Source organism: Euprymna scolopes, chromosome 5 (assembly GCF_053919585.1).
Source record: "Euprymna scolopes isolate OS-2025 chromosome 5, ASM5391958v1, whole genome shotgun sequence".
In the NCBI taxonomy this organism is placed as follows: Eukaryota; Metazoa; Mollusca; class Cephalopoda; order Sepiida; family Sepiolidae; genus Euprymna; species Euprymna scolopes.
Genome location: NC_136486.1, coordinates 5,206,203 through 5,228,850, shown reverse-complemented (window position 1 = coordinate 5,228,850; position 22,648 = coordinate 5,206,203). Strand labels below are relative to the sequence as shown.

Sequence of the window (22,648 nt, the reverse complement as noted above, 5' to 3'; positions counted from 1 at the left end):
GAGAGAGAGAAAGAAAGAGAGAGAGAGAGAAAGAAAGAGAGAGAGAAAGAAAGAGAGAGAGAAAGAGAGAGAGAGAGGAGAGAGAGAGAAAGAGACATGCACGCATGAAAAATTGAGAGAGAAACACAAACACACCCACAGAAATTAATAAAACTGAGACACATTAATCAAAACGGAAAGACAGACAAACACACACACACTAAAACAGAGACACAAATACGTGTATCAAATCCAGGGACTCCAAAGTTTTAAAATGGGGCTATGTCGCTGATTTTTTTAGAATTACATCACCCAAAAAATTTTTTAAAAAAATAAATAACCTGGACATGTTTTATACGGTTTCGCTCAAATCTCAATCTTTTAATCATTTTCTGCACCAAAAATAAAACCACACTTTCACACATTTCCATTTTTTTGATTTTTCCTCAATATTTTTACATTTTCCACAAGAGTTCCGCAAGCCAAATTAAAGACTCTGGCGGGCAGGATCTGGCCTACGGACTGTAGTTTGGAGACCCCTGGTGGAAATAAAGAGAGAGCGAAAGATAATTCAACTTTCAACTCTGACACTAATTTTTAGTCATTTTTCCATTTTAATCCTGCCTTTCTTACTTCCAGATTAAAATTAATATTTTTTAATCAAAGAAAAATTTTCTTTGAAACAATGCAACATTTTTTTTTTAAATCACATTTTCACCCCAAACAAGGCACATTGCCACTTTCATGTAGGGGGCTACTATCAGTGACATAAGCTACAGGGGTAATATGTGGGGAGTTGGGCAGCAAGATGTCGGTTTACATTACACTTAAACTTCTGCTGTCAGTTACAGTTGGGGAAGCAGAAACGCGGAATTGAATTCCAAAGTCTAATTGTTCTGATGAAGAAACTACTGGAGTAAAAGGCTCTCTTACATCTAGGGATCTCTACTGTGAAGGGGTGGGATTTTGCTGCTAGTTGGGTTTGTCGGGGGTATTTACGTTGAGGGGGTACAAGTGCTCGCAGTTCGACAGAGCATACACCATTAAAGTACTTATAGAACAGGCAGAGGGGTGCAACATTTCGTCGATGGGTCAGAGGCTGAAGCTTAGATGACAGTTCAGGACCTATCAAGTTGGCGACTCTTTTGAACCTTGTCTAAGATAGAGAGACTAGTAGCAGATGCACCAGCCCAAATATGACAACAATACTCCATACATGGGCAAATGGTGGCCTTAGAGGTACAGGATATTTTCGGACGTTAGTAGCTTTCTAGCATAGTAGAGAGAACCTACATTCTTTGCAGCGGTCCTAGCAATGTTCTCAATGTAATTGTTCCAACTCATGTTTCTGGTGGTAGAAAAGGTTTCTTGTAATTATTGAAGGAAACAAGTTTAGTCTTGGCAGCATTGAATGTGACCATCTATTTTTGTCCCCATTCCACTGCAGATTGGAGATCATCCTCTAGTGTTTCTGCCATTTCTTTAGATATGTGTTCATTTGTTTTCCTGTCGTGCCTGTTACAGAGCATGGTGTCATCAGCATACATACCTATCTCACAGACAATTTTGTCAGGGAGGTCATTTATGAATATTAGGAATAAGAGAGGTCCAAGGATAGAGCCTTGAGGCACTCCCACATTTATATAATATTGTTTAGATGTACGACTGTCAAAGACAATCTGGATTTTTCTCTTATCTAAGAAGGATTTAATTATGTTAAGTATTCTTCCAGTGATACCGTATGATCTGATTTTCCTAAGAAGACCTTCATGCCATACCCTGTCAAAAGCCTTCGATATATCTAGAGCTACCGCTCTACCCTCCCCTGCTTTGTCAAGTGAATGGTATATATGTTCAGAGATTACAGTTAGGATGTCTGCTGTAGAGCGGGCTTGCCTAAATCCATATTGTAGGTTGGTCAGAAGTTTAGCACCTGTAAGGTGATGGACTAGAGCTTGGTTAATTATGGACTCAAATATTTTGGCGCAAGTGGGAGGAGGCTAATGGGGCGATAATTTACTGGGTCAGTTCTTTCACCAGAAAACGAACTTCCACTGTGCATTGGTATTTCTATGGAAAACAGATTTCAACCATGTTTATTTAACAGATGCCATTACAATTGGAATCGTTTTTGTTAAAAAGTCCACCCACCCACCTTCCTAATATAGTTTAAGCAATTCAACTATATTGAAACTATAATCATCCATTGTGATAGTCTTTTCAATTGATAATGAATTATCATGACTAAATGGTCATCATATCAGTAAACAGAATATTAAAAGAAAAACAGTCAACAAATGAGAGGTGCATACAAGATAGTTGGATTTTATCTGATTATTTATTTTATTTCTTGACTTTCAGTTTCAAGTCTAAATAATAATTCAATAGATTCTATAGGATTCGCCCAAACACCCACGCATCCATACATTGTGTTTATTTTGATGCCATTCATTTCTTATTAAGTATATTGAAATAAAATACAGAATGGCAAGTGCTCGACTGAACTCCCATCTATGGTCCCTGCTTGTCAAATTTTTACAAAAAAAATACTCAACTATCTACAACCACTATATACGATTTTCCCCACTCTCTGTGCCTAAATCTAAACACAGATTCCATAAACAAAGCTTATTTCCCAGAACTACCCGTCCGTGAAACAGTGTTCTGCTGTCTTGCTTCTAAGTTGAATACAACATGGTAGCCTTCAAGTCCAATGTAAACAAGTTCGTGTTGAGCCGTACCCATAAAAATCAAATTCTACCCAATTTATACCATTAACGATTACTACACTACTACCTTACATACATTAACACTTAGCATCAAGTGACCTTCGGGCCTTGGTAAGTGGTGACTCCTAAGTAAAAAAAAAAAAAAAAAAAAATAGAGCGTAAGTTCCAGAGTTTATGGGAAAAAAATTTGTTGATTTTCTAGTATTTTGTTTTTTAATTTTGATATCCAAATCGCTAGAGACAAGGCATTAATCTACTTAATGTATGGAACTAAAATAAATGAAAAACGATTATATTGGGTTGATAAAGTTTTTGCAGAATTTTTAATTTTAAATTATGTATTTTCAAATAAGTTTTCGTCATAATACCTTTACTTTATATATCATCTTAAAGAACGTTTTTCGCTCTATCTAATCATTTAAATTACAATCAGTTTAAACAATTCACACAATTTTCTTATTTCAATTCAAGCTAGGCCAAAAAGCTACTGAAACAGCTCGCAATATCAACAAAGCTTTGGGCCTAGTAACCACTACTGAATGTACAACACAATGATGGTTTAAGAAATTTTGTGGTGGCGACGAGTTTTGAAAATGAGCATAGTGGTCGGCCATCGGATGTTAACAATGATCAATTAAGAGCCTTAGTCAAATCCAAGCACAAGTGTTCGAAAACTTGCTTCTGAATTAGAGCAGACATGACAATTTACAACCACTTGAGAGATTGGAAAGACAAAGAAACTTGATAAATAGGTGCCTCACGAATTGACCGACAACCAAAAGAAACAGTTATGAAATGAAGTGCCATCTTCCCTTTTACACAACAAGAACGATCCATTTCTAGACTGGGTTGTGATTTGTGATTAAAAGTGGATTCTTTACAACAATGCTCAGCTCCACGACACTTCCCGAAGCCAGAGTTGTACCAAAAGAAGGTCATACTGACTGGTGGTCTGTGACCGAACTCATCCATTAGTTTTTTTGAATGCCGGTCGAGCCATTACGGCAGCGAAGTACTGTCAACAAATGGATGAAATGTATCAGAAACTTCGACAACAACACCCAGCATTAGTCAGCAGAAAAGGCCCAATTCTCCCCCACAACAATGCCCGACCACACATTACTAAACCGACCCTGCAGACGTTGAACGAATTGAGCTATAAAACTGCCTCATCCGCCATACTCTCCAGACCTTTGAACCAACGACTACCACTTTTTAAAACATCTCGACAACTTTCTGCATGAGAAATGCTTCAAAAACCTAAACGATATCAAAACTCCTTCAGTAACTTCATCGCCACCAGAACACAAGATTTTTATGCTCCTGGCATAAATATACTTGCCTTGCGTTGGCAAAAGTCTGCCGATTGTGCTTATTTCAATCAATAAATTTTGTTTGAGACAAGATATGTTCATCTGAATTTAAAAGTTTAAAAACAGCAATAATTTTCTTGTCAACCCGAAGCCTGTTTTAAAGCATGAAAATGTCACTGAATTGTAACTACATTTATGCACTAGTCCTTAAATATTGTCTGAAAATACTAAAAGTCTATGTTTTCAATTGTGACTGGCATCAATTGAAATGTCTGATAAATTTGTTGTTGCTTTCATTTATTTCTATATTAGCGATATGTCTTGTTAGAGATGAACATGTCAACATTTTGCAATAGAAATAGATTCAAACTTGAATATTGACATAAAAACTACTACCTTAGTAATATGTACTCTGCCCAATCCTTTTTTGTCAACCAATCACATGCTTCTATTTGCATAGGAACAGACAAACTCCTAAGAACAATACCATCACTTTTTGATAGTATATAGATTAAATAGATTAAGTAATCCGGGGGGGGGGGGACACTATTTCAAAGTGAAGTCAACTTCTTTGTTTTAACCATCGAAAATATATTGGATAAAAAAAAAAAAAAACACTATTTCGTTATTCATAGTATAATACAAAATTGAACACAGCTCCATGAGGCAACTCCTCCCATGCAGTACCTCCATCTTGTACGAAAAGGAAAACCTAGGAATTACTGATGCATGTTCCTTATAGATAAGAGTACCTTGGAAGTGGATGTTGGATACCTCATTAACAGAAATTTTGTTGTTTTAAAAAGTTGCATTTTTTAAACTGCAAATAAACAGTGATGAATTAATAATGAGAGCCAAGCATAAAGAAATAAAGATTAAAAAAAGAAAAAAAATTAAATATAGAATTAAAAAAAGAAAGCCACAGCAAGTAGAAAACAAAACAAAGCTCTATTAAAAATAAGAAGAAAAAAAACATGTCTAAGCGAATGAAACAGCAGTTAGGGAGTAGAGGGGGCATAAAAATAGAAATGCAGTTTTAAGAAACCAAGCAAAGCAGAAAGAAGAGGAGGATGGGGAGACATTCTACATAAATTATTCAAATCAAGAATTTATTTTTTGTTCATTTTTTTTTTTTTTTCAATAAAAGTGGCTTGCAGATTACAAGAAACGGAGGTATTTATATCAATATAAGTATTATTCATGCTTGTGTCTACTGCAAAAAAGAAATAAAAGTTGAAACAGTGGCATGAAAACTCTTCAATCATAAAATGCAGCTTTAAAAATAGAGCAAGTTTTTCATTAAAAATTATTTAGAAAAGACAATATCCTACCATACAACAAGAAAGAGTATCAAGTCAATTATTTTTACATCAACAACAGAGATATTTCGTTGATTGTTTTGTTTTATGGCATATCAAGCCATTTTGGGTTATTTAATGCAGTTTGATAAGTTTTTTATGCTTCAATAATTCAAATTCTTTAAATCTTCAAATAATTATTTTTTTTTTGTTTAGTGTTGTTTTATGGCATATCAACCCTTTTCTGGTTAATGCATTTTGATAAAAGTTTGTTATGCTTCAAGTTCTTTATATCTTCAAATATTTATGTTGTTTGGTTGTTTTGTAGAGGAAAATTGTTAGTTTTGCTTTTGCAGAACATGAGTTTTTGCAAAAGAAAAAATAACATCAATGTTCAGAAAGCAAGCATCTTCAGACAACCTGATCTTGTAGTACCAGAACAAAGATATAAAATAAACTTCACATTTCATTTTTTTAATATCTTTACATTTAATAGTTTTTATAAAATATGAGTAAATAATGAAGTGAATGTAAATAAAATATAAAATATAAATAAAATATAAAATAAAATATAAAATATAAAATAAAATATAAAATATAAAATAAAATATAAAATATAAAATAAAATATAAAATATAAACAAAATATAAAATATAAACAAAATATAAAATATAAACAAAATATAAAATATAAACAAAATATAAAATATAAACAAAATATAAAATATAAATAAAATATAAAATATAAATAAAATATAAAATATAAATAAAATATAAAATATAAATAAAATATAAAATATAAATAAAATATAAAATATAAATAAAATATAAAATATAAATAAAATATAAAATATAAATAAAATATAAATAAAATATAAATAAAATATAAAATATAAATAAAATATAAAATATAAATAAAATAAAATATAAATAAAATAAAATAAAATAAAAATAAAATAAAATATAAATAAAATAAAATATAAATAAAATAAAATATAAATAAAATAAAATATAAATAAAATAAAATATAAATAAAATAAAATATAAATAAAATAAAATATAAATAAAATAAAATAAAATATAAAATATAAATAAAATATAAAATATAAAATATTAATAAAATATAAATAAAATATTAATAACAAAGAAAATAGTGATAAGTAGTGGGATGGATTCATCCAAACCATATAAATACAGCAGCTTTGTAAATAAATACTTTCCTTTTTGGAGACAAAGATGGAGGACATAGATAAGGTATTAGTATTTTTTTGAAGTAAGGAAGATATTTTTTTTTTACATGGGTAAGGAAGACATTTTTTTTTTGACACAGGTAAGGAAGACATTTTTTTTTTGACACAGGTAAGGAAGACATTTTTTTTTTTTGACACAGGTAAGGAAGACATTTTTTTTGACACAGGTAAAGAAGACATTTTTTGACACAGGAAAGGAAGACTTTTTTTTTGATAACATGAATAGATTAGCCTAATAAATCTAGAACAACAAAACTAGACCAAATATTCAGAACGTTTTTGTTCTTGTGTTTAAGGGAGGTGGTGTTTGATCAACACTACTGGGGAACCATGATTTAATACACTGTTTTGTCTTTAAATCCCCAAAATAGTGTTTCATAGTAAACAGCTAATGGTCTCTAAAATAACATTAGGACTGTTGTGAATCTATGGAAGTAAATTGATTCAGCGATTGCAGATTAATTGACTCACTGGCAAATTAATTTTCCAATGAAGAACTAAAAGTTTTTTATACAGTTTTAAAAGTTAAAATAAAAACTTATAAGACGATATACATACTCTAGCCCCTGCAATAAAACATGATGGCTAACTTTATTTAGGCCTTATTAAGCATAAATTTACTTTGAGTGTCCTATCTAATATAAGAAGGGGTCAATTTACAATGGGAAGGTAGGTGGTAAAGAATGTTAACCAAACTACCTAATCTCCAAATAGTTCCCTCTCTTTCACAACTATATCCAAAATGTCATGTCACACATTATCTGCTAACCAAATTTACTTTAACCCTCCCCATAATGTATTGTAGAAAACAAACAATAAACATCAATGATTACAGAAGTTGCTAAGAGTAGAAAATTTATAAAAGCATAAAATCAATCGAATGTTTGCGATAAAAAATATCAGAAAAAGAAAAAAAAGAAACTTCTATGCACAAATTCAGTGAATTTTCTTTCTTTTGTTTACTGTGAAAAACGTTTCACAATCAAATCACAAGATCTACACAGTTTTGTATCGACTATATCATCTCTTGGAGAGATATTTTTAATGGAATTTGGTTGGTCTTGTTTTTTCTTATAGCAAACGGATGGGAGGGGGGTTTATCCAGTCCTAAAATACACTTAAATATTCTTTAATTTTGTATTTATTATTACAGAGCCAATTATATTTCAAAAGATTAAGAAAATTTGGGTGGCATTAGTTAGAATTGAAAATATTTTAAATTAAATCACTTCTAGTTATGATTTGAATTTGCATACGCATAAAAGTAATAAAAATATGTCATCAAATTAAAATGAACAGAAAGAGATCGGGAAAAGAAAGCAACTGAGTGGCCATTCTGATTAAGAGTGATAGTCAGGGCAACATTCGAACCATCAGTTTCTATGGTAAGGGATATGTTGGGATCAATTATCGTAAGTGAATCGTTCTTCTTTGAGGTTGGTGAAATCCACTGAGCAGGATTCAGGTAGAGGGAAGACTTGGTTCTGTGCTAACCATCGAATTTTATCTGAAAAAGGAGGAATCCATTGAGCATAATATGAAACATTCCAACAACCCGCTGTTGTGATTTAGCATCTTGTGATGGAGGTAGATATCTCAAAGCATGGAAATGTTCAGGATCTGGTTTTACAACTCCAAATGACATTTCATACCTTAAAAGGGGGACTCAGTTCACATTATACGCTTGTTCTCTTGAAACTTCTGCCGTACTTTCTGGCAACATGTAAGAAACGATTCAGATTTTTATCATGTTCGATCATATCATGGCTACATATAGTGATGTTAACATACGTGAAAGTGTCAGCAACCTTCTTAGATCATCAATCGTTGGAAACACGATACACCATTTGTTACGCCAAATAGAAAACAGCAGAATCGATATAGATTTCCACAGGTTTTGAAAGCTGTGAATTTAATCTCTTCTTGCATTGGTATTTGATGATATGCATTCTGCAAGTCCAGGGGAGTAAAACGGAATAGCGAGTGATTTTTTGGACTAGTTCATCAATTCTTGATAAAGGATAAAACATCAAGGTACATGAACGAGTTGATGGACTGGCTATAGTCAATGACGAGACACTTCTTGTTATCGTTAGTGATTACTAGAACCTGTGCTCTCCAGAGTGAGAGGGTTCGATAACACTGTCTTTTAGAAGGTCATGAATTTTGGATTGTATAAACTGCTGGCAGATTGGTGAGTGCCTTCTGGATTTTGTAGCAATGGGCTTGCAAACAGGCGATAAATATTGAAATAGTTGTGAAGAAATCAGATGGAACACCATTACGGTGCATACAGAGAAGAGATTTTTTTTTTACTACTATTGAACTATTTTGTCCTCAGTAAGTGAAAAAAAAAAAGTGCTAAAAGTGTCTTATTATTTCTAGTCATCACTAAGAAAATTCACTCACAAAGTCCTGCATCATCTATGGTGATTTCCACTGATCCAGGAGTTTGAAGCAAAGCAATGTACATAATTTAATGAAAAGATTTTAACAAAATAAAATAAATTTGTGCATAGTTTGTTTTTGTTTTTCTTTTCCTATGAAAAAAAAAATTTGGAAAGAAAACCCACATTTTTCTGCAATTAAATGTGAAGGAAAAAAAGCAGTTCATAAAAAATAAAAATGTTAGTGAAATTAAACTAAAGAAACTAGCAATTATGAAAGACGATTATTAAATGATTTGATTGTTTTTCATACTCACATTTGAAAGAACTTCCTTCGGTTCTTGAGACAAGTCAATGTAAGATCGAAAACCCTGGAAATGGTCATAAGAAAAGATTACAATATTGAAATAATAAAATTTATTTAATATTATTGCAATTTCTTTTCCTGAAATAAAAAATAATTCATTAACTACAATTTGATAATTTAATTTTGTAAATTTCTTTTTTCATTAATAATTTTTCCACCTTATTGTTTTTTGTAATTTTTGGATATTGCGACACATTTACCTCCCCTTTTTCATCTTTTATAGAACACCTTTCATCAAGTATTCCTGCTTTGGTTTTATTAAGTACTAGGTGCTTGCCCGGCATTGCCTGGTCGTAAAATGCATTTAAACATGATATTTTAATTTATGTAGATTAAGTATGCATTATTTTTGGATATGTTACTATTTGCAACATGACAATTTCTTAGGTAGAGTTTGTTTTACTTGAAATTCAATATTTTTTCGTTATTATAATATAAGAGCACTCATAAAACTTATGGTAATAGATAGAAATAGTTTTGTTTATTTTTTCATTAGAATTAAATGAGGTTTGTTTTTTTTGCTTTGTTTTCTTGTGGAAAAAAAAACAAAAAACATGTAGACAGAATAAAAGAAATATCTATTCGAATTATAATCATCTTTTTCTTTTAAAGTAATAAAGGAGTGAAATAACAATACACAATATTTTGAAAATGTCCTTCCCTCTACTTGACACACTTCACGGTCATGAAACGTTGATATAATGATCATAAAAAACATCTTTTAAGTGAACATTTCTAGCTATGAATAGTTTCAATGTAACCAACATACAATAATACTTGAATGTATGTGTGCGTGTACTGAGGCAGCATTCTTGCTTTTAAGCATATTTCAGTGAAAACCACTGAAAATTCATGTCTATTCATTCCAACCTTTAAATTAATTTTCTTGCTTCAGATGAGAACTGGCTGATTTAGAATCCAAACAAGCATGAAGTGTCTGTATTTTTCAATACAAACTGACAAATTTGATAGAAATATATATATATATATATATATATATATATATGTGCTTATGAGAAAATATGTTTTTTCATTATTCAATTATATTTCACCTATTTATACCAATCCATTAATCTATGAAGCTCAATGTAACTACAGAGCATACACAAATGACAAAAGTCTATATTTCAAATTTTAAGATTTTGACCATCTAACCGTTTATTTCTTTAAGTATGTTGAAATGCACAATTCTTGACAGCACTGGTTTCATAGCACAGAATCATTCATGTAATTATTATGTCAATTTTTGAATTTATTCCGCCCTTACTTATCAGAAGAATAGAAACTCATCAACATAAAAGTAAATAAAGGAATATGGACATGATTACAAAATTTGAAAAAAGTTACAATTGTTTTTTTATTTTGTTAGGCTATCTTTGAAATATTATATATATATATATATATATATATATATATATATATATATATATATATTATATATAGCTATAGTTTCCTCAATGTTAATCCAATGAAACTTAATTCCAGTGTTTATAAAATAATGTCCAATAATAAGTAGAGCTGTATTATTGTATAATTATATTAATATAAACATTATTAGTTACAAATGTGCACATATGTTTCAGCTTTCTAAATCCAACATCATTTGCATTTGAAGCCAGATTAGACTGATGACAATGGATTTTGAAATAAATTGCAACTGAAAGATGTGTGCATAATATATGTAGTGAACAATGCATAAATAAGGAAAATTATATCAAGATAGAGAGATAGGTATAGATTTTTATTTATAGAAACATTATTTCATTACACATTTGCAAAACCGGTTCTGATCAGCTATGGATAGCCAAACCTTTTCAAGATCAACATCGTTTTTAACGTACTGGGACAAAATTGCTTTTGAAAATTGAATGCATGATCAGTTTATAAAAAACAATTCAAATCATTTAAAACTAAGATTTTTATTCATTTATTTCAATCAGCCTGATATCTGACCTAAATTATCAAGTCGAGAGTATCGGTTTAAAAAATACTTTTTAAAGGAAATAAGAAAAATATAATAAAGAAACGCTTGCTTTTAAATGCCCAATTAATTGCTGACGAGAGACTAATAATTATACAAAATATGAAGTTACAGATTTCTGTATTTTCTATTACTATAGTAAGAGAAAAGGGGATAGCTTTATCCCCTGATCATGACTAACCAAGAAAATATTTTCAAATTAAGCCATTAATGCATAAGTCTGAAATAGTGTAACAGCAAAGGTACCCAGGTTAAAAATGCAGAGATGTGAGGAGGTCAAATTTGAAAATTTGATCCGATTTCTCAAAAACAACCCTAACAATACGAACAACAAGTAACAAGAGTACGAATTTACAAAAAGTCCGGAGAAGTTGCTTTACAACTTACTGAGAAAAAAAGATTTAAATTCATCAATAAAAATATTAAGTAGAACATGGGGTATCTCCCCCTACAATGACTATTTATGTAAACATAATCAGGCACAAGACTTTTTGAATATTGAGAAATAATTAAATGAGTGTACATTTTAAATATTTATGCAAAGTTTTTAACAGTTTGACGAGAATTTTTCACAAGAGTTTCCCTGGAGTTACCTGCACTTGTTTCATGTAAATAACTATTAAGTGTGAGTTTTGATAGGTTTGGAGCAATGACTAATGAAAAAAATTATTTTTAGAGTGTAGCATTACCTAACTTTTTTTTAATATGCTTACAGACTCATCAGAGGGCATTCAGACCCAAATTATCTCCCCTTTGATTAAGTGTAGAAAGTGTGACAATCCATATTATAAAAAGCAATGCATAGGAAACTCAGCCTTTTTGTCTTTTTTTTATAACTGAATGCAGACAACATTAGTTAATTCTCTGTTCAATGGAAAACACGAACAATGTGCAACAATCCACAAAAACACTATTCAATATGCAAGACTTTCATCTCTGCTTACACACACATCATTTGCAGACTCTCCTTGTACATATCTTTAAGGACACAATTTCACAGCAAACTCGGGTTCGTGAACAATAAATGTTTAAATATTTTATTGTTTCAGAGTTGTTATTTTGTTTCCATTGATATGCTTGTATTTGAATATATGAGAAGAATCTAAAACTTCCAAGCATCACTTAAAACTGCAAAATATTTGAAAAAAATAAAAAATATGTATTTTTTTTTCAAACATTTTGACGCATTTTAGATTTAGTTTTTCAATCTCATTCGGTGGTTGTCATTAATACTTCTAACTTTATGAAAAATTTAATGAAAAAAAAAAAAGAAATGAACAAAATTTGTTTGAATTCACAAGATTAATAGAATAACAGAAACTGATAATAGATCCTTACCAAATAATATTGTGGACCAAAGTAAATTAATCTGATTAAAATTTAAATTAAAAAAAGAAACTTTCAACAACTTTATTAACAATGAATTGATTTTGTTATTAATAAACTGGACTTTTCTGCTGTTAAAAAATGTGAAAATATTACAGACCGTTCATTTGGAATGAGTGCTTGATGCCAAATTGATGATTGAACATAATTAAATTTGTGTGCATTTTTGCATTAAATACTAATCCTTATTAATCGTAACTATGCATCAAACAGATATCATCATAGTCAGTTCGCTGCACCTTCTTACAAAGGTTCATACAAAATTTCAACCAGATTGGTCCAAGAGTTTCCCAGAAAAAGTGAGAATAAATATGCTATTATAAATATGGTATTATAGGGACTAATCCCTATTAATCCCCAAGTGTGCATCCAACAGATAACATAACACTCGGTTCACTGCTTACATAATCATAACAAAAATTTCAGTAGTTTCCAGGAAAAATTGGAATAGACAGAGAGATCAATTAAGAAAAATGTAACATGGAAAACTTTGAAAAAGATTTGTCTGGATTCCTGTATTAAAATAGTATGTTCAAAAATGTCTTATAGTTGTAATGAAAAAGAAAATTTTACTTCAAATTCTTAGTCTTGTTTTAAATACATCTACAAAGGATCTTTTTTTTAATTTTTTTTTTAAATGGAAATCAGGTACTTATTCAGAATACAACCCAATTTCCAACAATTTCACATCATCATCTTCCGGTATGTTTATGTAAGCAGTTGGAAAAGGCCCAAGCAAAGACTGCCAGATGATAAACATGGCATTGTAATCAAACGGGACAAAAAAAACATTGAAAACAAAATTGTAAAACAAGAAATTAGTTACCATAAGTTTAATCATATGAAAAATAATGAACACACACACACATATATATATATATATCCCACGAGAAAATTTTCACATAAATCCTTTTTTCTTTATAACAAAAAACATAGGAAAAACAACCGTCAACTAACATTTCCTCACCACTTTTAACTACATGTAACAAACATTTTATTAAGACAATATTTGTTACATTTTAAATCTATGGAAACGTCGGCTTATTTATGTTCATAGTTGTGTTATCATGTCTACATAATTACGACTACCTTGTTTTTAGTTGGTTTTGCATTTTACCCGCGTTTTCCAAAGATACATTAAATAGCAACAGCTGGAAAGACAATGGGATTCTGTAGACAGATTATTTTCACTGTTTACTCTGATTGCATGGCCCAGAATAAACGGTCTTTTATTACTCTTTCTGTTGTTAAAACAATAAATCACTGAATGAGTGTTATAAACACCCACAACAGTCATGTGGCTATGGAAAATTTAGTCCACTAAAGATACTATACTTTAATTCTATCCTGAGGACTAGATAATAGTACATTTACTGTTTGTATGTGACAAGTTGTACTTACCTATTTGTTTACTCCTGCTAGGGTTTGGATGATAAACTCACACATCTATAGTCACGCACATATAGACAGTTTAATTTATTTAAATCATATAAGCCATATATCTGTTCAACTAACTCATTTTGATTATATGGTCACATGTCCTATAAATAAACATTATATGGTCACATGTCCTATAAATAAAAATTATATGGTCACATGTCCTATAAATAAACAAGAATTTGAAAACTAGAAACAAATAGATATAAAAGCAATGAATAGAATAAAAAAATAAAATAAAATAACTTACCCTATATGTGCTTCTGGGTTACACTAGCTCAAACTACTGCATTTATATTTGCTCTCTATCGTCCCCACAACAGCGGAGTTACTATCTTTAAAAGCAAATCTGATAAAATTGACCACGCCCTATCTGCTTATCCTTCAGCTAATATTCATGTCTGGAGACTTCAATGTTCACAATGTGGAATCGTAAACTCACTCAAACAAGACCGATGATTAGGGGAGGTTCTGTCATGATTTCCCCATTGCTTATGACCTCACTCAGATTGTTCACGAACCTACCAGTGTTCCCGATACTGACGGCCAGTATGCAACTCTCAGACCTCTTTCTCATAATTTGCCCTGAAGTGTGTTCAGCTTCTGTTTGTCTCCACTTGGATCTTTCGACCACTCAGTTGTATCAGTTGAGATAAAAATGAATTGCAATAAGTCCTCAGATGTACCTCTCCATCGTACAGTATACCGATACTAAATGACTGACTGGAATAGCTTCCGCACATTTATATCGGATCTACCTCTGCGTTCCATGTTTAAAAAGGATGTGTCCTCTATAGTATCAAACCTGACAGAATGGTTAGTTGTAGGTATAGACCGTTTCATACACTCAAAAAAATTCCAGCAAAAACCTAACAGCCAGCTGTGGTTCTCTCCGGAATGTGCTGCTGCCATTGCGCATAGAAATCACTTATTCCATTGCTTCCAACGTAATAGATGTAGTGAGACTAAAGCCACTTTCAGAACTGCCAGCTCAATCCGTCAAGTCCAAAGTAGCTGAGCAGCGGCTTGGTTCCCACCAGTTTTGGCAAATATCAAACAGAACCCTGAACAGAAGCGTGTGCTCTCATAAATGGACCTGAGGTAATCTCGTCAACATCAGACAAAGCCAAACTCTTTGCCAAGAACTTTGCAGCTAATTCTAACCTTTGCGACCAAGGCTGCCAATCTCTAACATTTCCTCCTGTACAAGAATACATGCTATGTGATATACAAATATCTGTACGTGATGTTGCCAAGCTAATCAAAAACCTTGATTCCAGTAAAGCAACCGGCCCCGACGGTATTCCAATTATAGTACTCAAAAGACTTCAACCAGAACTTGCGCCCATCCTTACAAAACTGTTTAAACGTTGTCTTAAGGAGAATTGCTTCCCATCACCCTGGAAAATCTCATCAGTATGGCCCGTATTTAAGAATTCAGATGATCGCTCATCTCCCTCACAGTACAGGCCAATAAGTCTGCTGTGCATCATGAGTAAGTTGCTGGAATCTATTTTAAATAAAAAAGTAATCAACCATCTTAGCAAAAATAACCTTAGTGACACGCAATATGGTTTCCGTTCTACTAGATCTATAGCAGATGTGCTTACAGTTATATCTCACAGGATTAGTGAATCTCTCGATGAATGCTACCTTTCTAGGGTAATTGCACAAGATTTCCAGCTACGGTATAGCTGGAAATGTCTTCTCAATTATTAAATCATTTCTCTCTGATAGGTTCATAAGAGTAGTGGTTGATGGGCAGAAATCAGAAGCCCACTGTATTAATGCTGGAGTCCCTCAGGGGTTCATCCTGGGCCCAACTCTCTTCTTGATCTATATTAATGATCTTCCAAATCACATCCTTACATCACTCGTAGACATTTATGCTGATGACACTACTATCTATGGTAGCACATCTAAGACAGTAAACGACCAAGTTCTCTCTGATTCTCTCTCCTCTGATCTTGAGCGAGTGGTACAATGGGGAAAGAGGTGGCTTGTTACTTTTAGTGCATCTAAAACCAAGCTTTTATCTTTACATCATCAACGCTCTAATCACCATCTGGCATCAATTGAAATGAATGGCTCTCGTCTTGTGGAGGCCTCATGTTTTGACAAGCTTCTGGGCTTGACCTTTACTACTGATCTTAAATGGAACACATACATTAAATCCGTTGCTAAGGCCGCTGGAAAAATGGTGGGATCCTTCTATCGATCCAGTAGATATCTCACTGCTGATGCAATTCTCTATCTATATAAGAGCCAGATAAGTACTGTTGTGACATCTGGGCAGGAGCTGCTAAAAAGGACTTATCCTGCCTTGATAGAGTTCAAAATAGACTTCGTAGCCTTGCGGGAGATGTCCTTTTCTCTTCCCTGCAACCTCTTTCTCACAGAAGAGATGTTGTGAGTTTGCTTTATCGTTATTTTCAAGGCAGGTGCTCGGCTGAGCTCCATTCTATGGTCCCCCCTTGCCAAACTTTCACAAGAAACACCCGTCTAGCAGAAAACACTATCACTAGTTTCCCCCCACTCTTTATCTGTGCCTAAACCTAAACGTAGATTCCATGAGCAAAGCTTCTTTCTTAGAACTGCACACCTATGAAATTGCCTTCCGTTTTTCTGCTTTCCAGCTGACTACAATATGGTTGTCTTCAAGTCTAATGTAAACAAGTTTTTGATGAGCCGTTCCATATAAGTTAACAAATTTTCCAAATCTCCATTACTAACGGTTACTATATTGTCCAATTTCTACTGTACACTCTTTAACCCTTATCCTCGAGTGGGCTCGAGGCCTTGATAGGTGGCCTATGTAAAAAAAATAAAAAATCCCAACTCTTTATGTGCCTAAATCAAAACATAGATTCTATGAACAAAGCTTCTTACTTAGAAGTGCACGCCCACGGAACTCTCTTCCGTTTGCTTGTTTCCCACCTGACTACAACTTGAATGTCTTCAAGTCCAACATAAACAAATTCCTCATAAGCCACCCCCTTAAGTAAGACACTTTATCAGATCTCCAATACTAACGATTACTACGATATTATCCCATAGATTACTGTACACGCAATAACCTTTATCCTTGAGTGGCCTCTGGGCATTGATAAGTGGTGACTACCTTGTAAAAAAAAAAATAAATAAATAAACTTGTCAATAGGAAACTGAAGTCACCACCAGAACAAAAAAAAACAACCATAAAAAGCTAAGACAGGGAAGTAGTGACGATAACACTATAATATAACTTCAGATCAAAGTGAAAACTAAGACCAATAAACAACCGCCAAGTTAAAAGTATACTAACACCTCTCCACTGTTACAGCTTAACCAATCGTACCCCCTCCTCCCTTTCTTCCTCACCCCACTGCTTTCCTTCACCACACCTTCCTTCAAAACCCCTACTCCTCATATGCACAAAGTATAAACCCAACTTTCTTCCAAAACATGAACCACACCCTAATATCTTATAAAAACGTTTTAATATCAATTCTTTTTTGGTCTGATGAAGTGTTATCCCTGAACTGGAATTACACTGAAACATGCATGCACATATATAAAACCAATAATGTTTGTATAATAAACAAACTATCTACTAGCTCTGTCCTATATTGAGCACTCTTTATTAATCACGCGAGTTTCATTGGATTTATATCTAGAAAACCAATCAATACACCCATTATATCTATATTTTTATAAAGTAATAGGGTTCGTGTGTTTCTGTCTGTGTGTACAGCTCTCCATCATCAACGAAATATAAAGGAGGTAAGAGAGTAGATCTCTCCTGGTAGAGAAACATTAGAACCCATTTTAGGATGTTTCTGTTATAGGAGACATAAGAATATTTGCCTAATTTCTTTATATACTATTCTACAAACCACCCCCATATCGAATGACTTATGCTCATTTGCATATCACATTATATTAAATCTCTTTAACTAATTACCTCGACCTTATTACATATTGGAAATATTCTAATCATTTCAACTGTACTATTTACAAAATCTATTTAACATTTAATCTATCTATCTATATATCACATTATATTAAATCTCTTTAACTAATTACCTCGACCTATATATATATATATATCTATAAAAACAGAGATGTGTGTGCCACAGACGATTTCTGATTGGTTAATCCAATAATCACATCTAAAAAACAATCGTTTCTACGCTCTTAACTTTACCATAAAATATTATGGCTTTATTTATTGTCCATCTTGGAAGGGTTTAATTTTTTAATAACTTGTTATTTACAAATTAAAAAACTACGAAACTATTATACGAAACTAAACTACACGAAACGCGCACACACGCACACGTTCACTACCGTCACGTTGTTATGGCAACCAAACCCGCTGACTAACACACACAGTAAATGTGATTTTCTTCATTTTCTCATTTCACTCGTGGTCTTAAATTCATTTCGGGTTTGTATTACTGTACACATAGATTCGAATAAGTTGCCAAAAAAACAAATATATAACAAATAAATGTTATCAAAGGCAAGATAAATTACTTTTCTACCAAACTGGATATATTTTTCGTGTTTTTATTCAATTTAACATGTTTATTCAGCTCGAAAAGCATACAGTGTTTACCGATGTATTGGAAAATTCAAGATGGCGGCCGATTCTCTCTTTAACACGGTAAGTTTGGAAAAAGGTGTAATAAATAAAAAACCGGTTAAAATACTGTTAAAAACTCGCTCAATATATGTTACCGTGACATAGGTTGACATATATTCGGCGGGTTTTTAATAGTATTTTGTATAGTTTTTTATTTATAACACCTTTTCCCAAACTTACGGTGTTAAAGAATGTGTGAGACGCCATCTTGAATTTTCCAACACATCGGTAAACACTGTATTCTTTTCGAGCTGAATAAACATGTTAAATTGAATAAAAACGCGAAAAATATATCCAGTTTTTATCGGTTTTTTACCTTCTCTGCAGAAGTACAAAAAAAAAAAAAAAAAAAACGGAAGGTACTTTTACAGAATGTTAAACTAACCCTAACCGATGTTTTATGTTTAGTTTAGGAAAAGTCAGAAGAAACAAAAGTCATTATTGCATGAAATATACATATTTAGTTGAAGTATTGTTTATGTCAATTCTTTCGAAGAAATTTAGCAAGAATACCTGTAAACCAGGAAATCGGTAAAATGTCATCATGGATGAATACTTGTCTATTATAATTTCTACCCTTGACAAAAACTTAGCCATAACAAAAGAGATTTATTGTTCAGATTGTTTTTGAGATTGATTTCTAAAAAGATATTTTATAAATAAAATCGACTTTAAAATTAAAGACTTAAATTACAATAATTGAATTTAAACATTCTTATTTCAATATTTGGCACATAACACCTGCAAAAATGATCACAATGTCAGGATTTCATTTTATTTCAGAATCGATGGCAAATTGTGTAGATTGATATCTCATTATATTAAATACTAATATTTAACATTAGTTTATCATTTAAGCCGATAAAAAGCCCCCTTTTTTTTTTTCGAGTCCTAAAAGGATTTGGAGTTTCCTAATCAACCTTTCGGGTGCAGTTGCACGCTCTCAAAATAACTAAAGTGTTGGCTTTAAAAAAATTGGTTCATTAAAACTAAACCGGTTTAGTTTTAATAAAAAAAAAATTTTTTTTAAATCGCTTTGGTATTTAGATATGTCGTATGGTTATCCCTAATCGCTGAATAAAACCGCTAACGAGTTGAATGATTACGATATAAAATTAAACTCGGGTTCCTGAAACGGAAACTTCGTTCGTTTTTGTTTTTTTCTTATCAATATATTTACATTGTTATTTTGTTTTCATTTTCAATCATTCGAACAGTTTTCTTTTTCAAGTAATCCAAGTTACAAAATTCCCACTGTTTACTATGCTAAAATCACAATGACTAATGTATACCTATTAACCCTTATCCTTGAGTGGTCTCTGGGCCTTGATAAGTGGTGACACCCATGTAAAAAAAAAAAAAAATCACTCGAACAGTTTTCTTTTTATAATGTACAGTTTTAAAAGTTTAAAAACTATATAGTTTTTACTTCAGGAAAATTAATGGGTCAGTTTTTACGATGTACCCTGTTAAAATACTGTTAAAAACTCGCTCAATATATGTTACCGTGACATAGGTTGACATATATTCGGCGGGTTTTTAATAGTATTTTGTATAGTTCTTTTATTTATAACACCTTTTCCCAAACTTACGGTGTTAAAGAGGGTGTGAGACGCCATCTTGAATTTTCCAACACATCGGTAAACACTGTATGTTTTTCGAGCTGAATAAATATATTACATTGAATAAAAACACAAAAAATATATCCAGTTAGGTAGAAAAGTAACTTATCTTGCCTTTGATAACATTTATTTATATATTTGTTTTTGACTATTTTTTCGAATCTATGTGTACAGTAATACAAACCCACGATATGAATACTCACGTTGTTATATATATATATATATATATATATATATATATATATATATATAAATGAGATTATAGCAGTTAAAAAACATTTTTAAAACACACACACACCTTTTTCAAAGTGATCAGAAATCGTATAAAAGTAAAAAGGGTAAATTTTTACTTACTTTCCAACTTAATCACCTTTAACGTGACTTTTACAGTTTTTTTTTTAAATGGAATTCATTTACCGATACAAAAGAAATGATAAGTAAATAAATCCATAAATAAATATTATAAATGGTTTATTTTAATACTTGCCAGGATGCGGAGGAAAATGAATGAAGGGGGAGGGGAATAAAATAAAAAAATTTTGGAAACAGAGTAAGTTTGAAAGAATTGCTTTGCACAGAAAGAAATTAATGAAAAAATAAAATTTAATTTCTTTTCTTTCTTGATTTTTTTTTAGCTTTTTATGAAAAAGGAAGTCAAAATTAAGACTATAAAAAACAATTTTTATTAAGAGCGAACCTCAGTCGTCAGGTCTGTAAAAAAAGACGTGGAATAATAAATGTTTTCTAATACAAATTGTTTTTACTTATGTGTTCATTTGTCTCTTTGAAGTTCGTTTGTTTAATATATCGGTTTGCAATATAATTTTGTCATTCTGTCAGATTCAAATTTTAAATCTATATATCTATAAAAGTGAAAGTGTGTGTGTGTGTGTGTGTGTGTGTGTGTGTGTGTGTGTGTGTGTGTGTGTGTCTCTGTGTACATTTCCCTACGAAATAACTCTGTCAATTTTTAGTCTACAGACTCGAAATTTGATATACAGGGTACTGAGATTTGGAAAAATCTATGTGATCGGTTTTTAGCCAGAAATTTGGCGATTAAGGGGTCAAAGTTCAACGATTTGAGCTTTGAGAACTCTACCAAACTTCTCCGACAATTTTGGGTCTACACACTTGAAATTTTAGATATAGCTTCCGTGGACATGGATCTAACTTAATAACTTGATTTGAGCCCAAAACAATAAATTTTCAGGGGTCATAATAGGAGTCAAAGTTTAAAAAATTACCCCCTTTTTTTTGCTCAGCATACACCTCCAAACACCCGGACAACGCCGGGCACCCATGCTAGTATATATATATATATATATATATATATATTAAAATATACTAGACTATCCGTGACCTGTTGGGTCAATATGTTATATTAGCTATGGAATGAGCATGACACTTGTGACATAAAGAAACCAGTTTTTTGTGACCTAACAGAAACATTTCTATGAAAGTATATTAAAATGAAAAAAGAATATAGATAGATGGATTTCTTTGAGCCGTTCTGTTTATAATTGTTTATTTTTGAAAAAAAAAAAAAAACTTACAGCTATTGAATTATAAATGGTTTGTCATACTTAGAGGTAAATGTGCACTGAACAGATACCATAAAGTTAAATTCAAATTTTGATATATCTTAATTTAAACGTGAAAAAAAAAACAATTGGGACGCTGAGAACGTACACAGTAAAATAATGTTTTATTGTCGCATTGATTATTTATTTGTAACGCAAATTAAAAAATAATTTTCGGGGTTATTTATTTATGTTGGTAGTGTAGAAGAAAATGTATGAAGGTTTTTTAAGGAAGGTGTATTAAAAAATGGAGAATAAATTAAAAAAAAAAATAGGTAAGGCGGTGGTTAAATGGCCGTTGTAATATGCTCTTATGGTTGTCAACAGGTTAAAGTAGATTTATTTGTAAGAAAACTGCGTTAAAATAACTTAAACGCAATACGGAAATGAACGTTGTAAAAAAAAAAAAAAAAAAAAAAAATGCAGAAAGTATTAACAATTGTTTATTTTGACAATTTAAACGTACACAGTAAAAAAATGTTTTATTGTCGCGTTGATTATTTGTTTATGTACGCATGCACAATCGGAAGTCGTAAACCAGATGTTGGGTTGCAACACCCATTACAAGGTCATTTGAGTTGGTTATATATATATATATATATATATATATATATATATATATAAGGAAAGAAGATAATGAAACAAATGTAAAGTTACATACATTGAATATTCGAGAAAGGAGAAGTCTCCCAA

At 31.6% G+C, this 22,648-nt stretch overlaps 1 protein-coding gene across 4 annotated transcripts in view; it reads right to left on the bottom strand.

Annotated features, from left to right (window-relative positions):
• Positions 1 to 22,648, bottom strand: part of LOC145276696 (myotubularin-related protein 10-B-like) — a 175,098-nt gene that overhangs the window by 104,886 nt on the left and 47,564 nt on the right. For all 4 annotated transcript variants that reach the window (XM_080127884.1, XM_080127886.1, XM_080127885.1 and 1 more), the window contains exon 3: positions 9,273 to 9,326. In XM_080127884.1, the coding sequence (XP_079984010.1) occupies positions 9,273 to 9,326 (54 nt within the window). The remainder of the gene's footprint in view (positions 1 to 9,272; positions 9,327 to 22,648) is intronic.